The sequence below is a fragment of the Lutjanus erythropterus genome, chromosome 4 (assembly GCF_056507025.1).
Source record: "Lutjanus erythropterus isolate fLutEry1 chromosome 4, fLutEry1.hap2, whole genome shotgun sequence".
Classification (NCBI taxonomy): domain Eukaryota; kingdom Metazoa; phylum Chordata; class Actinopteri; order Lutjaniformes; family Lutjanidae; genus Lutjanus; species Lutjanus erythropterus.
This window is the reverse complement of record NC_139320.1, coordinates 18,353,584-18,372,866: the sequence shown is the minus strand read 5'-3', so window position 1 is coordinate 18,372,866 and position 19,283 is coordinate 18,353,584. Positions and strand designations below refer to the sequence as shown.

The following is a 19,283-nucleotide window of genomic DNA, read 5'->3' as shown; positions in this document are numbered from 1 at the left end:
TTAACCATTATACATCGGGTTTATTCAATAATTTTGGAAATATTTAGAAAATTTTTGTGAGGTTCTAAAATTCAGAAAAGTAAATTATCTCAATAACAGATAAGTTGCTGGTAAAGACTCAAAAATCTGTTGCAGTAAGCTGTCTTGAAATTTTGAGTTTTCTCAGCTTTTTTCAGTGAATCTCTTATTTTGATGAAAACCCATCTAGGGTACCCAACGAGCGTTGCAAATGAGCATTAGCTATAAACACCATGAAACCTACATCAGATAGCTGTTTTCAGCTTTTCTATATATTATGTAACTGTCCCTATCAAATAAACCATAAATTAAATGAATGAAAATATTAATGATGTAGAAAATAGGTTTAATCAGCAATTTTTGACAACCTTGTCTTTTTTCCATAACAAAACTCTTTATTTACTGAGACAAGTAAAATGTTCAATCATAATTTCCAAGAAGTGTGGGGGGCTTCTGCTCTTGAATGCACAGGCATAGTTTAAGTGTTTACACAAGGCGTTAAAGCACAGTACACATTACTCAATGCTAACCTGTGCTGTTTGCTTTAGAAACCATCCATGTCCGGTACCAGGCACTAAAAATACACTTTAAGCTGTTCTTCACTTGCTCAGGGTCACAGAGGAGCCCTTAGGTGCACCACAGGCCATCTTGTTTGCTGTACAGATAAAGATGATAAATGTCACAACACGGAGTGCTTAAATGCTTTGTTCTCTTGAATATGATTTATGGCGAACTTTGACTATGACTAATACATCTTCAAAAGCTTCCTCAGTAATGGATCTGCCTGAACTTCAACCTACCAGGGCTACTGTAACTGTTTGATTTACACACACTTAGCATGACATGACAGTACATCTGAGAATCATTTGGACAGTCTCATAAAATGATCCTGTCAGTGAGTTTGATTTGTTGTTAGAGGCACATTAACAAGAAGCAAAAACATTTTGTTGAATTTCTGGTTCCAAAGTAGAGATGGATGCAAAACCCTGTATCAGTTTGGTACATTTAGCAAATGTCCAGGCATAGGAATATACAATGTGCTGACCATCAGTTAAAGTAATTGTACAAATAATGCCAAGTGGAATTTAAATTTTATTAAGTGCATTTAAATACATAAACACACACTTGTATATAGTAAAATTGATTGTACACAAACCTAAAAAAAATGCAAACAAGCTTACCAAACAAGCATTATTTACATCAGAAAAATACTGCACTTTCCATATGAAACAATAACAAATAAAAATAAATCTTTTTAATTCAAAACAGTGAAACTCTTTAATTACAAATCTTTGCGAGGGGAAAAAAGTTGGAAGAATATGGAGAAATAACTGACAGGCAGTTGAAGACAGTGTTGTGTTAATGCAAGTCTAATGTACAGATTGGAGAGCTCATGCAAAGCCTGCAGGCTGAATATGGCTTTGAGATTTTAATGTTCAGCGTTTGCTGTGCATCTTTGGCACAGGCAGTGATTTACTCCCTCTGAGAATCTCTGACAGCTTAAGAGTCTTAGTGGCCTCGTGGCAGAAAGGAGAGTCCTCCCAACTCTCATGAAAGAAGAAGAAAAATCATCAGGGACGGCAGTAACATTATACATACAAACTATTTTAATCCAATTTAAAACAGCAGTTAAAAATACTGTTTTACATATATATCCGAAATACCATATATTTTATACTTTATACACATTTCTACAGTATGATACAGTGTATGGCTTGGCAGACATTGATTTTCAGATTGAGGAAATAAAAAATGCACGCTTTACTGACCAAATAATAAACATATCTGCACTTTAAAGCTGTAGAAGAACTCCAGTCTGTTCTTTTACTAAAATTTACACATCTGTCTCCAAAAACGGCACTTGTAATGAAAAATCACTGAAAAAATATACTTGCATTTAATAGTTACTTTATCAACACTTTAAAAGCTTTCCTCTGAGACCAACAAGGCACTGTAGCCATTTAATATCATAGTTTTTGGCAGTGAAGTGATTTATAATACATAGATACATAGAGACACTACAGTAAGGCAAATCTTGATATTTTGGCACATGCATGATGTGAGGCAGCTTGGAGGATCAGTGGTGTGTGTGATCTTTCATGGTTGTAATGCACAATTAAGGCTCATTTATGCCCCCTTTATGTAGGAAAATAGATATGTCCCATTCAAACAATGTTACAGACACTGCTAACATGTTTCCATGTGTTCTTTATGTTGGCAAGGATATTAAGCGATGCATCCATTAGAGAGCACCGCTCAGAGTGAAAAGTTACCCTGAAGAAGAAGAAAAAGAGTCAAAAGTTCCTGACAGTAACAGATGCTGGAGGAGTTTGCTCTGTGCTCCAATAACAGCTGAGCAAGCTTAGCAAATCTACATCAAGTTATCTAGCATTTTCCTCTGTAGTAAAACGCTAGCTAAGTAGCTAGCTAATTTGCATCAGTCTACATCAAGCTAGCTAGTTATATCAGATAACTAGCGTTAACCTAGCATTTTTCTAACATTTGCTAACTTAAGTACACTGGCCTATGGACTACTCCATGCATGATCTTACTATGCATGTGCATAAATGATTCAGGAAAACAGTAGCCATCTCGTGTCAGCAAATGGCTGGATGTGACATACACATTTTGAACTGAAAAAAAATGAAGTGAAGCTACCCTGACACTGCTGAAAAAAAGTAGAAAGCCAGAGGATGCTAAGAGACAATATCCACCCCAGCCACAGCCTGTTCACCCTGCTGTCATCTGACAGGAGATACAGAAGTATCCACTGCTGCACCAATAAAACCATAGAACAGCTTCTTTCCTGGGGCTGGGAGACTCCTTAATTCACCTTTTGGATAAATAAAAGTTTATATTTATGAATGATTATTTATTCAAGAATTAAAAGAAGGGGAAAACAAGAGATGTGGTGGACCTTTGTTTACCTTACACAACAAAATGATGAAATCTTGTGAAAGAAGCATAAGTGGAGATACCGTTGTAGATGGCAGTGATCTGTTTGGCCATTTAATACATGGACATATGGACGGAGAATTCTTCTCACTAACAGACAACAAACACCATTTCTAATAGTTTCTACCAGAGGCACTGCTCCTTTTTGTACAGATCTGAAAGTTTTCAGAAAACATAAACAAATACAGAGGAAATGGACGCGGAATACAAACAGGGGTCTCTGTTCATATCTGTATCTAACATCAAGCATAAATGAGCCTTAAGTTGATGCATGATACGTGCTTTGCTTTGACTGACCTGCTCGGATCTGACAGATTTACACTCCTTATACGAGGGACCTGCTCAAATACGGTTTTTAAAGGCCACATTTTTACCAGTACAACCGGCGTCTATGCACTGTAGCTCTTGTATGGTACATTTTCCAATACATAAAAAAAGGCTACATTTGGTAAAGATTGGATGCCACCAATATGTTTCCAGTCAAACTCATAAAGCAAATGGCTCTAAACACCACACAGGCTTTTTACAGTGATCCTGAGGCACTATTTGTTTTCAGGTTGGCATTAGTCTTTGAGGGTTTTTGTTCTTGCTTAGCTGGCTGTGTGAGTCTCTGACTGCATCAGGAGCGGCACCTCTCGTTCAGATCCCTCCATTGCTGCAGCCGCGCTGTGAGTTTCTGAACTGAGATCTTGAGGTTCGAGCTGAGACGCCTCTCCTCCGTGAGCCAGCGCCGCCTTCTCAGCCTCCCTCTTCATCCTCTCCTCAGCCTCCATTTTCAGTCTTCGCTCTTCAGCCTCTATTTCCTCCGTGGTGGGGATGGAGTTCTTCTTGGGTCTTCCCTTGGGCTTAGTTGGGGCCTCGTGACCACCTTTGAGCACCTAGAATAACACACAGACAATATTGGCGGTAATAAATGGCAGCAGCAGTCAAAGGCAATGCATGCTATTATAGTAATTAAGAGAAGATGTATTGCTGCTGGTGGCCCCTTGTGTCCTCATTCATCTTTAACGATTTCAGGTCTTTTTTTGTTCCCTGAGTTGCTGACCCTTCTACAAGTGTTTGCTCTCACTGCCGTCATCATCAGTCACACCACTCCCTCTTTTGCTGCCATACTGCTACCCACCAGTCGCTTCTCGTACTATTATAAAGAAAATCAGCATTATATGAAACTGATAGTTAGTGGTAGAATCAAAGCCATAACAGTGCATGAACAAATGTACTTTTAAGGATGACAGAAAACAAATCAAGAGAAAAATAGGGTAATCTTTTTTTTCCTATTTCCCATTGTTGCTAGACACACTAGGCTTTACTGTAGTACTGTCTCTTACCATTTTCTTCCACTTCATACGCCTGTTTTGGTACCATGTCTTCACCTGGAGCTGTGTGAGACCAAGTGACTGGGCCAGGTCTAACCTGCAAAATCACAAACAAAACAAAAGCTGCACATTAGATGGTCATTTCGTGTACTCTCTCCATTTGTGTAAGTTAATCTGAACAGGCTGTATACCAATTTTTCACATGCTTTAAAAGGATAGTTTGGATTATATGATGTAGGATTTTATGGGATACTTATTAATGATTAGTGAATTAGCACCAGTAGATACTGGTTGGTATTCCATCAGTTACCAGAAGCAGAGAGGAGCACCGGCATGGAAGCCAAGCAATGAATTGCTGAGGACAGGGTCAGTGAAAAAAAGTGTATCTATTTAGAATATTTCACTGCTTTAATTTGCCGTCAGATAGCCTTTTTTGATGGGAGACAACTGTTATACAAGCCAAATATCGCTCTCTCCAAACTGACCAAGCTCCAAAGGAAAAATCAGTCATTTTATCTCACAGTACATGAGAGCTACTGATCTACTGCTGCCTCACTTGGCTAGTTTGTTTGTATTATTGTGTGACCTCAGTGCTTTAATGTGATAGCTCGGATTGCTGAAGTCACACAATAGTACAAACAAACCAATACATCAAGGCAGTGGTAGCTGAACAACTCCTGTGTTCTGCGAGATAAAATCACTGATTCTGCCTTTGGAGCTTGGTTGATTTGAAGAGAGCAGTATTTGGCTCGTACAACAGTAAAATGCTGTTGATTGATTTTCTTAAGTGGCTAAAACACTTTTTGTTGCTGACCCTGTCCACAGCTTTGCTTCTGTGTAACTGATATACTGACAATCAATAAGTATCTCATACAACCCTACTTCAAATAATCTGAACTATCACTTTAAAAATCACTTCATCGCTTTTACCACAAAGCACTAGGTTCTTTTACTTTAACTCAGTCTTTTTTTCTCATGCTAACAGAAAAATATAGAAATGATAAGAATATTGACACTAATTGCCATTTTTACCTTTCCACCAAGTATATAACGCAGCTTTATGCCTAGAGGTTGTCGACACTGCACACTTAAGTACAGTATAAGACCCCTCTCCTACTCATAATCTCACATCAAAGCTCATTTGCTAGTAGCTCAAGTTTGACACTGTACACCTGCAGCACAGGAAACACTGCTCGAAACATCTGTACCAGGATTGGTAATCCAATCACAGCACTTGTAGCGGGATGATTGAGGCTGTTGGAGAAAATTCTGAATGCATTCACCACATGTGTTGATCCATGACTAATAGGGCTATTGGTTGGTGTGTAATGTGATACCTCAGGAAGGGGACAGATAAAGTGAACAAGGCATCCATTTGTGAAGGAAAGGCGCGCTTATCTGGCTTTTTTAAATGAGATTTCCTCCTCCCTGCTCTTCTCAAAGTCTTTTACCAGTCAGACGGAGGGATTCTTGCCCCCACCGACATCCTCAGTGAAAGGAACCGACTTTCATTTGATGGTGAAAGTGGAAGTCGAGACGGAGAAAAAGGCGTGAACAGAATCTAAAAAGCAGAGCAACAACAAACCCCTGAGATTCATGGGATTGTCTACATAACCTTATACCTTACATAAAGGGGTGTGTGTAGTTTGAGTGTGTGTGTGTGTGTGTGTGTGTGTGTGTGTGTGTGTGTGTGTGTGTGTGTGTGTGTGTGTGTGTGTGTGTCTGCTTCAAAAAACACCAGACATACAGGCAATCAAGTTGTCTATCAGACTTCACTATCATGCGTGCCCCAGTCTGGTGCAGTTCAACAACTGGAGGCAAGGAAAAGTAATTGCAGAAAAGGAAAACACCCCGCTTATTTATGGTCATTAGTTCTCAATGGAGAGAAACCACACACTTACAGAGATAGAAACAGTGTTTGAGTTAGTCCCTCCAGGCTACAGCAAGGCCGCCATTTTGTTCTACTCTCACACCTTTCACAAGGGAATCTTGGGTGTAACTGAAAACCTTTTAACAATAATGAAGATGATGACAGTGAGGATTATTAAGAAACTCATTATTATAATTGGAAGCTGCATAAAATCATTATCGCTCTATGGTATAAATTATTAAGTCCTTTTTAAGGATATTTTTGGTTTTGGTTCCTCCCACATCAGTGCACAGCCTCAATTCAAGAATGTAAGCCAGGAAAAGGGAGAGGAAAGAAAAGTTATCTTTGGATCATAACAAACCAAAGTGGGGAGCACGCCGCACCTTTGATGTGGGGCTTTAAAGGGGGATTTTCTCTGTTGATGTTTTTTACGCCAGCCGGGTATTTAATTAATTTTCAACACAGTGTCAGAATCGGATATTTTGACAGGACACAGTATTCTGGCACGGCAATCCGTAAGAGTGGTTGGTTTTGATCACTGAGTTGTGCTCAGCCTCGGGGCTGCTGCTTCAAGATGAGGCATGGCACCTTTCCAACGGCTCCAAGCAAGCCGCGATGTGATATATTTAATAATGCATCGTGGGAGTTTTCCCCATGGATGAGATGTAAATGGAATGACAAATAAATCTGGTTTATTGCAAATATGCTAATGCATTTTCAGATTAGATGTGGTAAGAAGATACACTGCAAAGAGGATACAATGTTTGAGATGAGGAAAGTGTTGCTATTTGCATGAACACACTTTACTTGAGGACAGTTTTTTTAAATAACATTTTTAATCACTGCTGATTTGCTCTCAGGGATGGAGTGTACAAACATCCGCTCTCTACTTGATGCACAAGGAGTTTGAAATTCTCACTGGAGAAGCTTTTTACAACACGTATGGTTCAATACTACTCTGGGTTATAATGGAAAAGTAGCCTGCAGGCCAAATATAAAAGCTGGGCGTTCAATAAAACTGGAAAATATAGTCTAACCTCATGTCAGGTCCCAAAAATGACCCACAGAATGGAACTTAAGACACAGATATTAACATGCAGATTACTTCATCTTATTGTAGAAAGCAAAATATTCTTTATATACACCTGCACATGTGTGAAATGATCAGCAGTAAATCAATGTAATACATTTCTGTTTGCTTGTGTTGGCAGCCGTCCCTGTTTTCTTGAATAAGGCAGTGTTTCTTTGTTGGGTTTTTTTTTTGCTGTTGGAGAGCTCAGGGTTAAAACGTTACTCTTGTCTCAACTAGAATGCTGAGGTAATGCTCTGGCTTAGACAAATTCACATTACATGAGATGTTCCCCACAGGATAAATCAAAAATTATGATGTTAGGTTAACCACTGCTTGATAATTGCAGCTGTGGCTTTGTGACCGTGCATGTGTGTGTGTGTGTGTGTGTGTGTGTGTGTGTGTGTGTGTGTGTGTGTGTGTGTGTGTGTATGTGTATGCGTGCACTATACTCTCAAAATGTGCCCTGTGCCAGGTATGCAGATTATCAAAATGTCACAGTTGACACAGTGACACTTATGTGACTCTATTTGACTGTGGTGTATTGCTTTTTTTTATGTAACTAAATCACAAAATTATTTTATGCGCTGGTAGACTCAGGCGATTGCTCTAAGAACATTTGCTTTTGGTTCTGGGAATGTTGACTGAATGTTCCTGTATAATATCCCTCAATGGTAAAACAGCAAGTTTTTCTGATGTAAAACCAACAGACAGCAGTTTTTTGTTGCGTAAAAACAGTGTTATTTTTCATTATTAGAACATTCTTTGAAAGTTAGCTGAAGGTTCCAGGAAGGTTTCCCCTTTAAGTTTCTTTAAAGTTATAATCGTAAGTTTGGTAACGTTTCCAGAACGTCCTGGGAAGGTTAGCTGAATGTTCAGGACAGATTACTTGAACATGCCACCTTAACGTTCCCTGGATGTTAAAAGGAGAGTTTGCCTGAGCTAAAAGTAACTTCGTAGTTACATTACCAGAATGTTCTTCTTTTCCAAAAACATTCCATCATGTGGTCAGTAGAACGTTTTGGAAATGTTATGTTGCACAAAAACATTTGCTTAACATTCTTAGAATGTTCTAGGAGGGTTACCAAATAGAAATATTATTAGGAATATTATGGGAACATTAAGTGTTGGCTGGGGTTTTCTTACATAGGTGAAGTTGTTATACTTTAAGCCACACAATAAAGCAATGTTAATCTAAACCAGCAATTGGAACTATTTTACAGTGGTGCCCCACTACACACAGCTGGGGTCCCTTTTTATTTTTTCACTCCTGCCTCTCAGACAGCCTGAGTCCGCAACAGATTTTAGGTAGCTATGAGGTTGCCACGGGCTTGATTTACCATTTTTGATTTATGTTCTATTAAATGGTGCTGTTTCAGCTCTCAGTGTGTGTGGGTTGCTGCAACAGACTTTTACTGTGATGTAGGGATGCATCCAAATCCAAAGACATCATTTGGGAATGTGATGGAAACAGGTATTTCTTCTATTCAGAAAAATTCAACTCCACACTTACCTCAGCTTAGTTTTTAAAAAAACATTGATTTGTGCTTAATCAATCACTGATTTAATGCACCAAAATTATTCTCTTCCAGCATAAACCAGACCAACTTTCAACTTTCTCTCGAAATACAGATACAGAAAAATTTGTTTGTTGAACAGATACAGATACATGATATCTCTATGCACCTCTACTAAATCCATCCAATCAAACGGTGAGATTCTAATCTGCACTGACCTATCAGGTGTGGACAGGTACTTCTGCTTCTGGAATTTCTTTTCCAGGCCCATCAGCTGCAGCTCGGTGAAGATGGTGCGGCTGCGACGTGGCTTCTTCAGGCGGGGCGTGCTGCGCTCCGTCTCCGACTCGCTGCTGATGCTGAGGGGCGTTTGGCTGGGTGAGGGCTCAGAGCCTCGCGGATTCTGCGGGGAGAGCAGTGGCAGGTGCGAGGGGACCCCACCCGGAGATGACACCTGTGGGAGGTGGGGGGGCTGCCGAGTGATCACTGAGAGGAGAGGGTAGGCACGTAGTGACGAGGAGCCTAGAAGAACAGAGACAGTGCGTCAGATGACAGAAACAGAGAAATAAAGTCCGGTGCAAAAAAAAAGAATCAGTGTGAGTTTTTAGTGAGGTCTTATGTGCCTCTCAGTCACGTTGGTTGTAGCCTTATCGACCGGCTGTAATTGCTTAGACAGGTTCATTTTTAATTGCCCTGTGTTTGCTGTGAAAAGTGTTTTGCTTTTGACCTTCTCCATGTAGAGGGTTGTGATCCCAATGACGCAGACTGTGTTTTACACCGCTCCTCTGAACCCTTCAAATGAATGATTATTTTTCAGAGGTTGTTAAACACTAACTGGCTTCCCAACACAAAACCACATGCACACACACCAAGCCTGACAGCATGATGTACATGCAGACACACACATTCAGACACCGAATGAGCTGTAATAAAATCCAAAAAAAAAACTAAATCAAACACTGTTCAGCTAATAAACTTGCAATCTCTCCCACTCTTGTACATGTACGCAGTCATATACCAACACACACTTTTTGCTCTTTATCAGTGCAGACAGAAGCAGCAAGACGCCAGAATCAATAAAAAGTAACACTTGTCTGGAGCCGACGTTGGAGCGAAGGAGAGCGGGAGGTTGGCCGAGAAGGATGTGGTGGGTCAGACCAAAGTGAATGTGATATCTGCCAGAAAAATCCTCACAGCTTCAAATATAAAACCAAGCCCTTAACCAAAAATTTACGAGCCAACTGAGCACAGTGCTGACTGTAATGCATGGGCCAATAAGGAGCAGCAGAAAGGACACAGAGGGGATTACTGGAGTTGAGGTGGAAGATATAGAGGCAGATAAAAAGCTACAACGGAGCAGAAAAAAGGGGAGGTTGTTGCACACCAACACCCACAGCATGTGTGTTCCTGGTTGTCTGTGGTAGATCTGTCTCCTTAATCTCCTCATTGACCTCAACAGACAACCTAGACACACATACACAGACACACACCAAAATATATACAGATACACACACACACTCTGCCCACAGGAGACCAAATAAATCTGACCTGTTTTCTTTTTTGTTTTTGTTTTTTTAACTGCTGTTCCTTGACTGTTTTCTGCTTTCTGGCAGATGCACCAGGTGTAAAATAGCAAATATGGCTATTTACACCATGGCTGGAATAGTTAATGCAGATATTTACACTTGGTGTGGCATAGCCTATATGACTATTTACACCCTGGGTACAATAGTCAATGCAGCTATTTACACCTGGGGCAAAATAGCCAATGGGACTATTTACACCTGAAGCCAGCAGGGATGGAATATAATGGTTTATACTAGAGGTAGAATAGCCAGTATGGCTATTTACACTCAGGTGTATATTATCTTAGCAAGACAGGACAAGCACCAAGGTCTCCATAGCCAAAAATGCTATTTGTCTGTCTGGCAGAGAGAGGCCAAAACTGTGACTAAAAACTGAAAATAATAATTTTAAAAAGTAAATAATAAGTCAACTAACTCTAAGTTAAAACTGACTTCTTACTTCACATTACACTCAAATCCTTGTGTGGGGGAGTCTTGTGTGTAATCTATTCATCTTTACAGCTAAATCGAGGGTCTATCTATTCTCACCCAGGTGCAAACAGATACTCTTGTTTTTTCTTTAAGGCTGGAAAGAAAACATGGATTTTAATACAAATGTGGAAAAAAAAATAAGAGGAGAAAGAACACTCCCAAATGAGGTGGCGCATGTCTACCTTTCTAATCTTACAAGATAATGAGGCATCATTCAGATGCTTACACACATACACTGTGCACACATTCACAATAAAGCTCACTATTAGATGTAAGTCAAGCATGAGGAGCATAAATACTCCATACAAGTGAATATACAGTTACATACAGTTGCTCAACACACACATACAGACTGACACACACACACACACACACAGCAGACACTGCCTTGGGCTCATCATGACATCATTATAAGGCACTGAGGTCATCACTAATCCTCCAATGTGAGATTGCTGCTATTGCAACAGGTCTAGACAAGAAGACCTCTTCTCTCTGGCTGTATGCTCTTTCTCTCCATTTATACCTTTCGTTTTCAACTGCTCCTAGTTTTTCCTCTTTAAATCAGATCTATAAAAATGTTTGAATGCAACATCAGATTTTCATGTTTGTACCTCACATGAGCGTTTATCAAATTGGGAATCACAGAATGGTGCAAAAGGGGAGAGAAAGTGCCACTCGTGTCATTCTGGATGGGAGAAAAAAACATCCCAGTGTGACTGTCAGGAAATCTCTTGTCAACAGAGAGCTTGAAGTTGTCTCCGGACAGTCCCTCAGAGGCAGCACAAGAAAGAAAGAAGGAGAGAGAGCGTAAAGAGGGAAATGTCAGCCCTCGTACTGACTTTCCACTGACAGCAAAGCCGTCTCTCTGACATGTTGTTGACAAGTGCCAGTGTCCTGTCAATAGTCTACAAATAAACTGTTTGAGTAGCTGCAAGAGCGCAACTCAGCCCCATGCAAATGCACACTGATACTCTTGATAATCACAGTCGGAATGTGGGGACCGGCACAAGTGCTTATGGTAACCATTACAGAAGACATGCCTGCTAAGAATAGATCAAGAAGACTCGTTTGTTCAGCATTCCTTTTAATACCAACAATCTGTTCTATTGATCATGCAGTTTCTATGACATAATTCAACACGCAACACTTTTGTTTTCTCTTCCATTTTTCATGAGTTGAAGTGAAAGATCTGAGACTTCCTGTGTGCATACAAGGAGGTTATTTCTCTCAAATTTTGCTCACGAATTTGTTAGACATCTGTTAGTGAGCCGAGATAATCCATCCACCTGACAGGTGTGGCATATAGCAATGCAGATTTAGACAGCATGATTAATTCATAGGTGTGCCGTAGACTTGTCACAATAAAAGGCCTCTCTAAAAATGTACAGTTTTATCGTGAATAAAGACATTTATTAGGGTATTTCACATACAGCTACAGATTTGGTTTTTTTGTTCCCAGGAGGGCAAAGTCATGACCCACCCTACTCATTGCCTTCAGTGGTTGGGTTAGTTGGGTTTAGGCATGAGGAGTGATTGGTTAGGGTCAAGGTAAGGATATCAGGGTAAGCCAAATAGAGGCAGAGTAGGATGGGCCGTGACTTTGTTGTCCTGGGAAAAAAAAAGACTGTAGCTATAGGGCGGCTACTAACAATTATTTTCATTATCAATTAATCTGTCTATTATTTTCTAGATAAATTATTTAGATTGGTCCATAAAATGCCAGAAACAATATTAATACTGTTTGCCAAAGGCAAATGTGACGTTTTTAAATGTCTTGTTTTGTCCACAACCCAAAAATATTCAGTTTACTTTCATAGAAAAATAAAGAAACCAGAAAATATTCACATTTGAGAAGCTGAAATCAGAGAATTTGCTTATTGTTTTCTTCAAAAATGATTCAAAATTAGTTATTTAATAGCTGATTGATCATTGTAGCTCTATCTGTAGTCCTATGTGAAATAGCCATAGTTGAGTGCCTTTTTTTCATAATAAAACTGCACATCTTAGAGTGGCATTTTTTCACCTCACAAAAAATTCTGTTTTAACAACTGCATGACAAATGTTGTCAGTGCAGCAACTTTTAGAAATGTGATGGTGAAACAGATGATTCATTGCTTGGCTATGACAAGTATACGTGCAGTCCTGCACATGTTTTAGTTAGAAGCTGCGGTGACAGCTACAGAGCCGCTCACTTAAATGTTTTTTGTTTTTTTGGCCTTGCCTTTTGAGTGCAGATCAAACATTGTCAGAGTGTGAAGGGCAACGGGCCACACAGCTTCTTTAACCCTCCTAACTTTAATTAGAATCACTCACCTTCAGGACATGACAGATTGGAGCAATTTAATGACAGTTTTCAACAAATGATAGAGACAAGATGTCAAGAGCATCATGTTGTGTATAATTGTCGTAGTATTTTCCCAGGCACACTGACAAACCGTTGCAGCTGCAGCTGTAGGCCTTATATTAAAAAAGAGCATTAACTATCTATTCTGAAAAATGATCCACACAGAAAATCAGCCTGTAGCATAAACTACTTTAAGAATTGATTTATCTCTGATCCCATGTCGAGATAGACAAATCTGATGGCAGCGGTTGAGCGGAAATGACGGGGAGGTGACAGGCTGTCAAACATTATCCTCAACTGAAGACGTGTGAGTGCATTTTGTCTTTGTGTGTGCGTGTGTGTGCATATTTGCCTCTGTGTGTTGACATGGGTGTAATCAACCTTCTCAAGCCGGCTTTATGCTTAATGGGAGACTTTATTGTCTGCAGTGGATTAGGGTTTAAAATGAGATGAAAACCCTTTTTGCTCACTTGGATTTCTTCTATAAGCCCTCAGCCTGTACCAAACCAGTACGCAGCGGCCCTCGGGCTGCACACACTCCTGCTTTTTTTTTGTTTTTATTTTTCATCAGGCTGTCAAGTGGGATTACACCACAGTTGATCTTAATCTCTCTCACCTCTTCCAGAAAACACCACTAAAAGCCCTGCCCTGGGTCCTGCTGAGAGATGGGACTCCAAATGAAATATTGTAACCTGCCATTACGTTGTTGCCTGATCCTGCTGTAACTGACAGGGAATGAACTCTGCCAGTATTAGCCACTTATACTGTACAAAATTATTATTTATTTCATTTGAGCTGAATAAAAATGGTGATTTAAAATTAAATGTCCCAGAACAAAATACATGAGGAAGATCAGGTTGGTATGTCAACAAAGAACCAACCGATTCATTTATTTTCAACTCCTTCAGGCAACATTACTGGCATCACTGTCTTTCAGCGGCCTCCGCTGGCAGCAGGAGGTTATAGCAGCCCTTCCTCTGCAGAATGAAGAAGTCAACTTTCACTGTTAAGGGGCCATGCAGGGGCCAACCACCTCTCTTTGGCCCACGCAGGACCTGAAAGCCTGCCAGCTTCTATATCAAGCACTAAAAGCCATTGATGTTGGGGAATATACTGTGTCTCACACCCCCGCAGCTACAAATAAGCGGTGGGCACAGTGTTCTAATATGCAGGGTGGGTTACTCTATCCATCCGAACAGAGGGGTGCCAGTCATAGTGCCCTCTAGCACACACCAATCCATATCAGAGGGATGAGGGAATCGCTTTCCCTATTTTTATCCACCCCGCCGCTGTCATCATCAAATTGCAGGGGGCTATTATTTCAGACTTTGGAGCAATTATCCCTAATGGTTACTAGAGTGTGCGGTAGCCTAAGAGTTGTTTGGATTCATCTGGAATTACAATTAAGAATCAGTCAAGACATTTTGTTTTGACAAGACAGCATGAGCTGTGCCAAGTGAGTTTTGTCATACTATTTTGGTTATTTTCAGCAAGGACAAGACACAGATAAAGAACTGTGTAACCTGTCAAGTAGAGATCTAAATATTTCCTACCATTTTACTGAAAGAGAAATGAAAGAAAGCACTTCATGGACTAGTAAAAATTGTTATGAAAGCAATTATGATTTAGTCAAACAAACCACACAAAAGTAGTCTTTTGTTCACTCAATATTTCCTTCTGTATCAATCAAGTGAAATCAATGTGCAGTAAAGTTTATTGTTTGTCAGGCAGTGTGACAAGTGACAGTTTTTTTTTACTTTGTTTTAAGTCACATAATATTAGCGCGATAACATGACACAGTCCTCCCATTTACAAAAGTCCAGCAGCAAGACACATTAGCTTTTATAATCAAATTATCATTAACCAAATTAAATGAGACCCTATGGACTAAAGGTTTCAGTTTAGTAACCAGAGGTTTCTATATTCATATATGTCTTATCTGTTCCACTGCCTCTTCACTGACTTTTATGTGTAACTACAGCGACTTATCAGTGTCATTCATCAGCTTGCACCAAACAAAAGCCCTGAAGCATCACTGACATTCATTCACCCTACAGCATATCTTTGATTTTCAACACTTAACACTTAGCCAGAATGATTTATAATGGGTGAGGGTGAGGAAGGTGAAGTCGCTGGTGCAAACTTCAAGAGCACGGAGCGATAATTAATTGTGATTAATTAAAAAAAAAAAGAAACGTCTGATGCAAATCTATAAAGTCAAGCAACAAAAATAATAAATTAAGGATGCCTTGTATAATTACCAATATTTCCATATTCACAGTTGTATGGTCGGGGAATTATGAATTTTAAAACTAATTAAACTACGCACAAATGTTGTCATTACACAAGCTAACCGACCACAAATTGAAGTTGTACATTTCACCTGTCTGATATAGCATGTAAACTTTTTGCACTGTAAACCCACGTTTCCTGATCATGTATCATCACAATAAATCTACTTTTTTTTTTTTAAATCAAATTCAGATAGCTTTGAAAATATATAATGAAACTGATGTCGTGCGTAAAAGTGAATTTCCAAATAAACTCTTTTGATACAAATCTGCAAATGATAATAATTGCCTTTCATTATTTTTTTCTAAATACTCTACTTCTTAATGAGTCTAAAGAAGAAAGAAAAGAAAAGAAAGAAAGAGTCTTCTTACCCGAACACGAATGAAGAGGCTTGGGTCGGACAATGAGCGAAGGACACACCGAGTAGAGAGAAAGTTTCTCGAAATAATCACAAGTCTCCTTGGAGAGGATCTCGTCAATCATGAAAGTCTTGTAGCGCCGCCTGGCAGCCTTCAGCTGCCCGGGGGAGGAGAGCCTCAGCTCGGCTTGACAGTGCATGATCTGTCCCTGTGCGCCGTGCGGTTCCTTCGCTTCACAATACGCTTCTTCACTGATATCTAAGGTTCTGCAGGTTTATAGCCGCGTGGAAAGGCGACTACTGGAGTTCATGCGTTTAAATAACTCATTGTTTGACTTTCAAAATGCAGCTTTTCGATTTCCCTGAAGTGCCGCGGTGGAGATCAGTAGCCTTCAACTTGAGCTGCGCAGAGCGCCACAGTGGTAATGAAGTGACTGCGATGTGTGCTCACACCCACTGCTATATAAACCATCCCTGAACACATCTCTGCTGCTCCATCTCTCTCTCTCGCTCTCTCTCTCTCGCTCTCTCTCTCTCTCACACACACACATACACACACACACACACACAAATACACTCCTCATGTACTGTACATACAGACATGACCACCACCTCCCATACACTCCCCCACCAGCTAAAAGCTTTATTCTTTTACGCATTAGGTGTTGCCTACCACTTCTTAATTTCACTCTAAAAGTTACGTTTGTCGTCTTTTCAGGATGAAAACTATTCTAACCAAATCAATAGGGTATAAAAACCGCCTATTTTATAACTAAATATTATTATCAAAGTTTCGGATCAAATCAAAAGACCTCTATGATATTAATTCATTTGAGTTTAACTAACATTATACCATTTCTTTGTTCCAAATGTTTTGTTTTAATTATTTCCCTTAATCAACTTATTAATTTAGCTTACTGATAGACTCGTATCTAACTTATTAGACTTACTCTAACTTATTCTTAACTTACCTTAAAACTTATTTTATTCTAGGTTTACTTGAGACTAATAAGGTTTATAATACACAACCAAATCTATTCAGTATTTCAACTTTGGATTCATATATTTAAAAAAAAACGTTCAGTGAAGTTAACGGGACGGTTTCTTTCTGTCTGTCTTTCTTTCTTTATCATCTCTTAAGCACTTAACTTATAAAGGGGCTGTGTCTTATCGAGTGTAACTTTTTGAGTAAGCTAAGGTTTATGACTGTTTCGGTTTACTTACATAACTAAAAATGATAGATTAAACTTCTCATTATTAAAATGCTATTTTTATTGTTAGTATATAATAATAATAATAATAATAATAATAATAATAATAATAATAATAGCTGACGCAAAATAAGGTATTTCTTGTTGAAACTGTCTGATTCTTATAAAAGAAAAACACCAAAATAGGTTTCTTATAGAGTAGCAAAATGTCAGTAGCCAGAACTGCGGTTAAAGGCCGTGTCGGTCCTTCCTGACCTGTCAAGCAAACTGACGCAGTTATAATTTGTTATAAATCAACAACTGCGTGCACCTCGCATGGCATGGCGTGAAGGCACGCCGAATAAAAGACATAATTCTCCTGAAACACCGCAAAACAACGAGCAAGAGCACGTGTAAAGTATTTTCGAAGTTTTAGTTTGGCAGTAAATAAGTCTGATATGAGAATACAAATCTATTTTAAGAACACCAGATCAAACAGGAAAACATGGTATCAGTGTCGGCTGCGGGCTGATGAGTCTGACATTAATGTGAGGAAATACTTGACATACCGGCACGTTCAATTCCTGACAGGCTGAATCTTTGCACATGCCTCACACAAACCTTCTGTGCTTTTTTCCATCGTTTTACTTTAGTGCAAATTAGCCCTTTAATTGTGTTTATAATATGTACAGCATGATCATAATTATTTTATTTCTATTCTCTTACAGATTTGAGCAGACGTGTTTGAAATAGGCAGAAGAAGTGATAAAAAAAAAAAGTTTGTTACATCTTTCTTTAAAAAATGAACAATTGTAAGTGAACTAAAATATAAAAGAAATCATCTCTGTGAGGAAACCCGGTGCAGGTAGGGTTTCATGTCGGTGTCTTAAGGGGGGCGCAGACGATTATCAGCACAAGAATTGGAAATAAATTGAACTCTCTGGCGGCTTGTGCTTCCAAAGCCGCCGTGTGTTCAAAGAGCGGAGGATTATGGAGGAGGAAATATGGGAGCTGTGCATGGGAAAGCTCGGCTTCTTTTCAGAGGTTTGATGGCTTGATCAAAGAGGAGGAGATGAGAACAACTGCTGTGGCGCACATTTAACTTCGACTGAAGAGGAAAGAAACAGGGTGCTGAAAATGTAACCTTTCGCATTTGAAACTAAAATATTTTACAATGAACGTTCATATTATAGTATTTCATATATTTTGTTTCGTTTCCACATAGCATCAAAAATAAAACTATCTAAATAAAAATATCCTGCTTCTTTTTAACTGGCTAACGTACTACTCACTGTAACTTTGCCTGAGAAACACACAGGCTTATTTTATCAAGGAGAATCCGACCAGTGGCAGGCATTAAAAACAACTTATATAGAAATAAACAATCTTCTTGGTCTCGTTCATGTATAGGTCATGTAGAGGCATCATTAATAAGCTGAGACTGTTTCATAACCAGTTATTAACTCCTTGTAATCGCTTTAACATTTGAGAAAACTTTTCTGGTAATTGCAGTGTGAATATTGTTTTCATTATTTTCAATCAATTGTCATTTTTGGGGGGGTGGCTTCACCACAGAAAAAGTAAAGCTACTATTTTGTTGATTTTGTAATGCTTCTGTGGAGAAAAGCGTATTGTTTTCATATATAGCCACAAAATATAATACCAAAACTAAAATTAACCAATAAAAATGTCTGACAGTCCGACACAGTGACAGACATAAAGAGCAACTTTTGAGAAACAGCAACAGCTTCTGGCTGATGGCCTTGTTTGCTTATACAGCTCAGGTCATAGAGGCTGAGACTGTTTCATAAAAAAAACTCCTTGTTGTAACTTTTAATATATTTGTTGCCAACAAAATGTGGCAATAAGCTATATTTTCTCCAACTTTGAAGCTACTAAAGAGAGATTTTAACTAGTTATGAAACAGTCTCAGATTATTTTCCTGATGCCTCTGTATTACTTACAGAGACAAATGTGACGATTAATGAGAAGATTGGCTTTTTTCCCACGGTTATTCTTAATGACTGAAACGGTTTGGATTCTCGGTGAAACCAGATGAAACCGAGGAAACCCCGGGTAAAGTTACAGAAGCATAGAATGTTTATTTTTGTCGTTATATTTTGTGTTTATTATGTTGGGGGGAAAAATACCACTTTTGTCCACAAAAGACTCCAGACTCAACAAAATATGAAAACTCTCTGCAGTAGCTTTAAAGAAATGAGGATAGGCCTATATCTGGTGACTGTGGCACCAATGAACCCAACAACCTGACGTGGTGGCAGGATCCAAGGAATCAC

General features: G+C 39.1%; 1 protein-coding gene across 1 annotated transcript; it reads right to left on the bottom strand.

The window, feature by feature from the left end:
- Positions 1 to 1,092: 1,092 nt before the first annotated feature.
- Positions 1,093 to 16,249, bottom strand: barx2 (BARX homeobox 2). The gene is made up of 4 exons (XM_084717197.1): positions 15,810 to 16,249; positions 8,964 to 9,267; positions 4,302 to 4,386; positions 1,093 to 3,851 (listed from the first exon to the last, which is right to left on the bottom strand). Exons 1-4 carry the CDS (start codon positions 15,994 to 15,996, stop codon positions 3,564 to 3,566), a joined length of 864 nt encoding a protein of 287 aa, XP_084573323.1. The 5' UTR covers positions 15,997 to 16,249; the 3' UTR covers positions 1,093 to 3,563.
- Between the last annotated feature and the right edge of the window lie 3,034 nt (positions 16,250 to 19,283).

Excerpts from the sequence above, each read along its gene's own strand:
- barx2 (XM_084717197.1), bottom strand. The coding sequence starts at position 15,996 with ATGCACTGTCAAGCCGAGCTGAGGCTCTCCTCCCCCGGGCAGCTGAAG. Across the intron at positions 9,268-15,809 it reads GCCTCTTCATTCGTGTTCGG|GCTCCTCGTCACTACGTGCC; the intron begins GTAAGAAGACTC and ends CTGTTCTTCTAG. Across the intron at positions 4,387-8,963 it reads TACCTGTCCACACCTGATAG|GTTAGACCTGGCCCAGTCAC; the intron begins GTCAGTGCAGAT and ends GTGATTTTGCAG.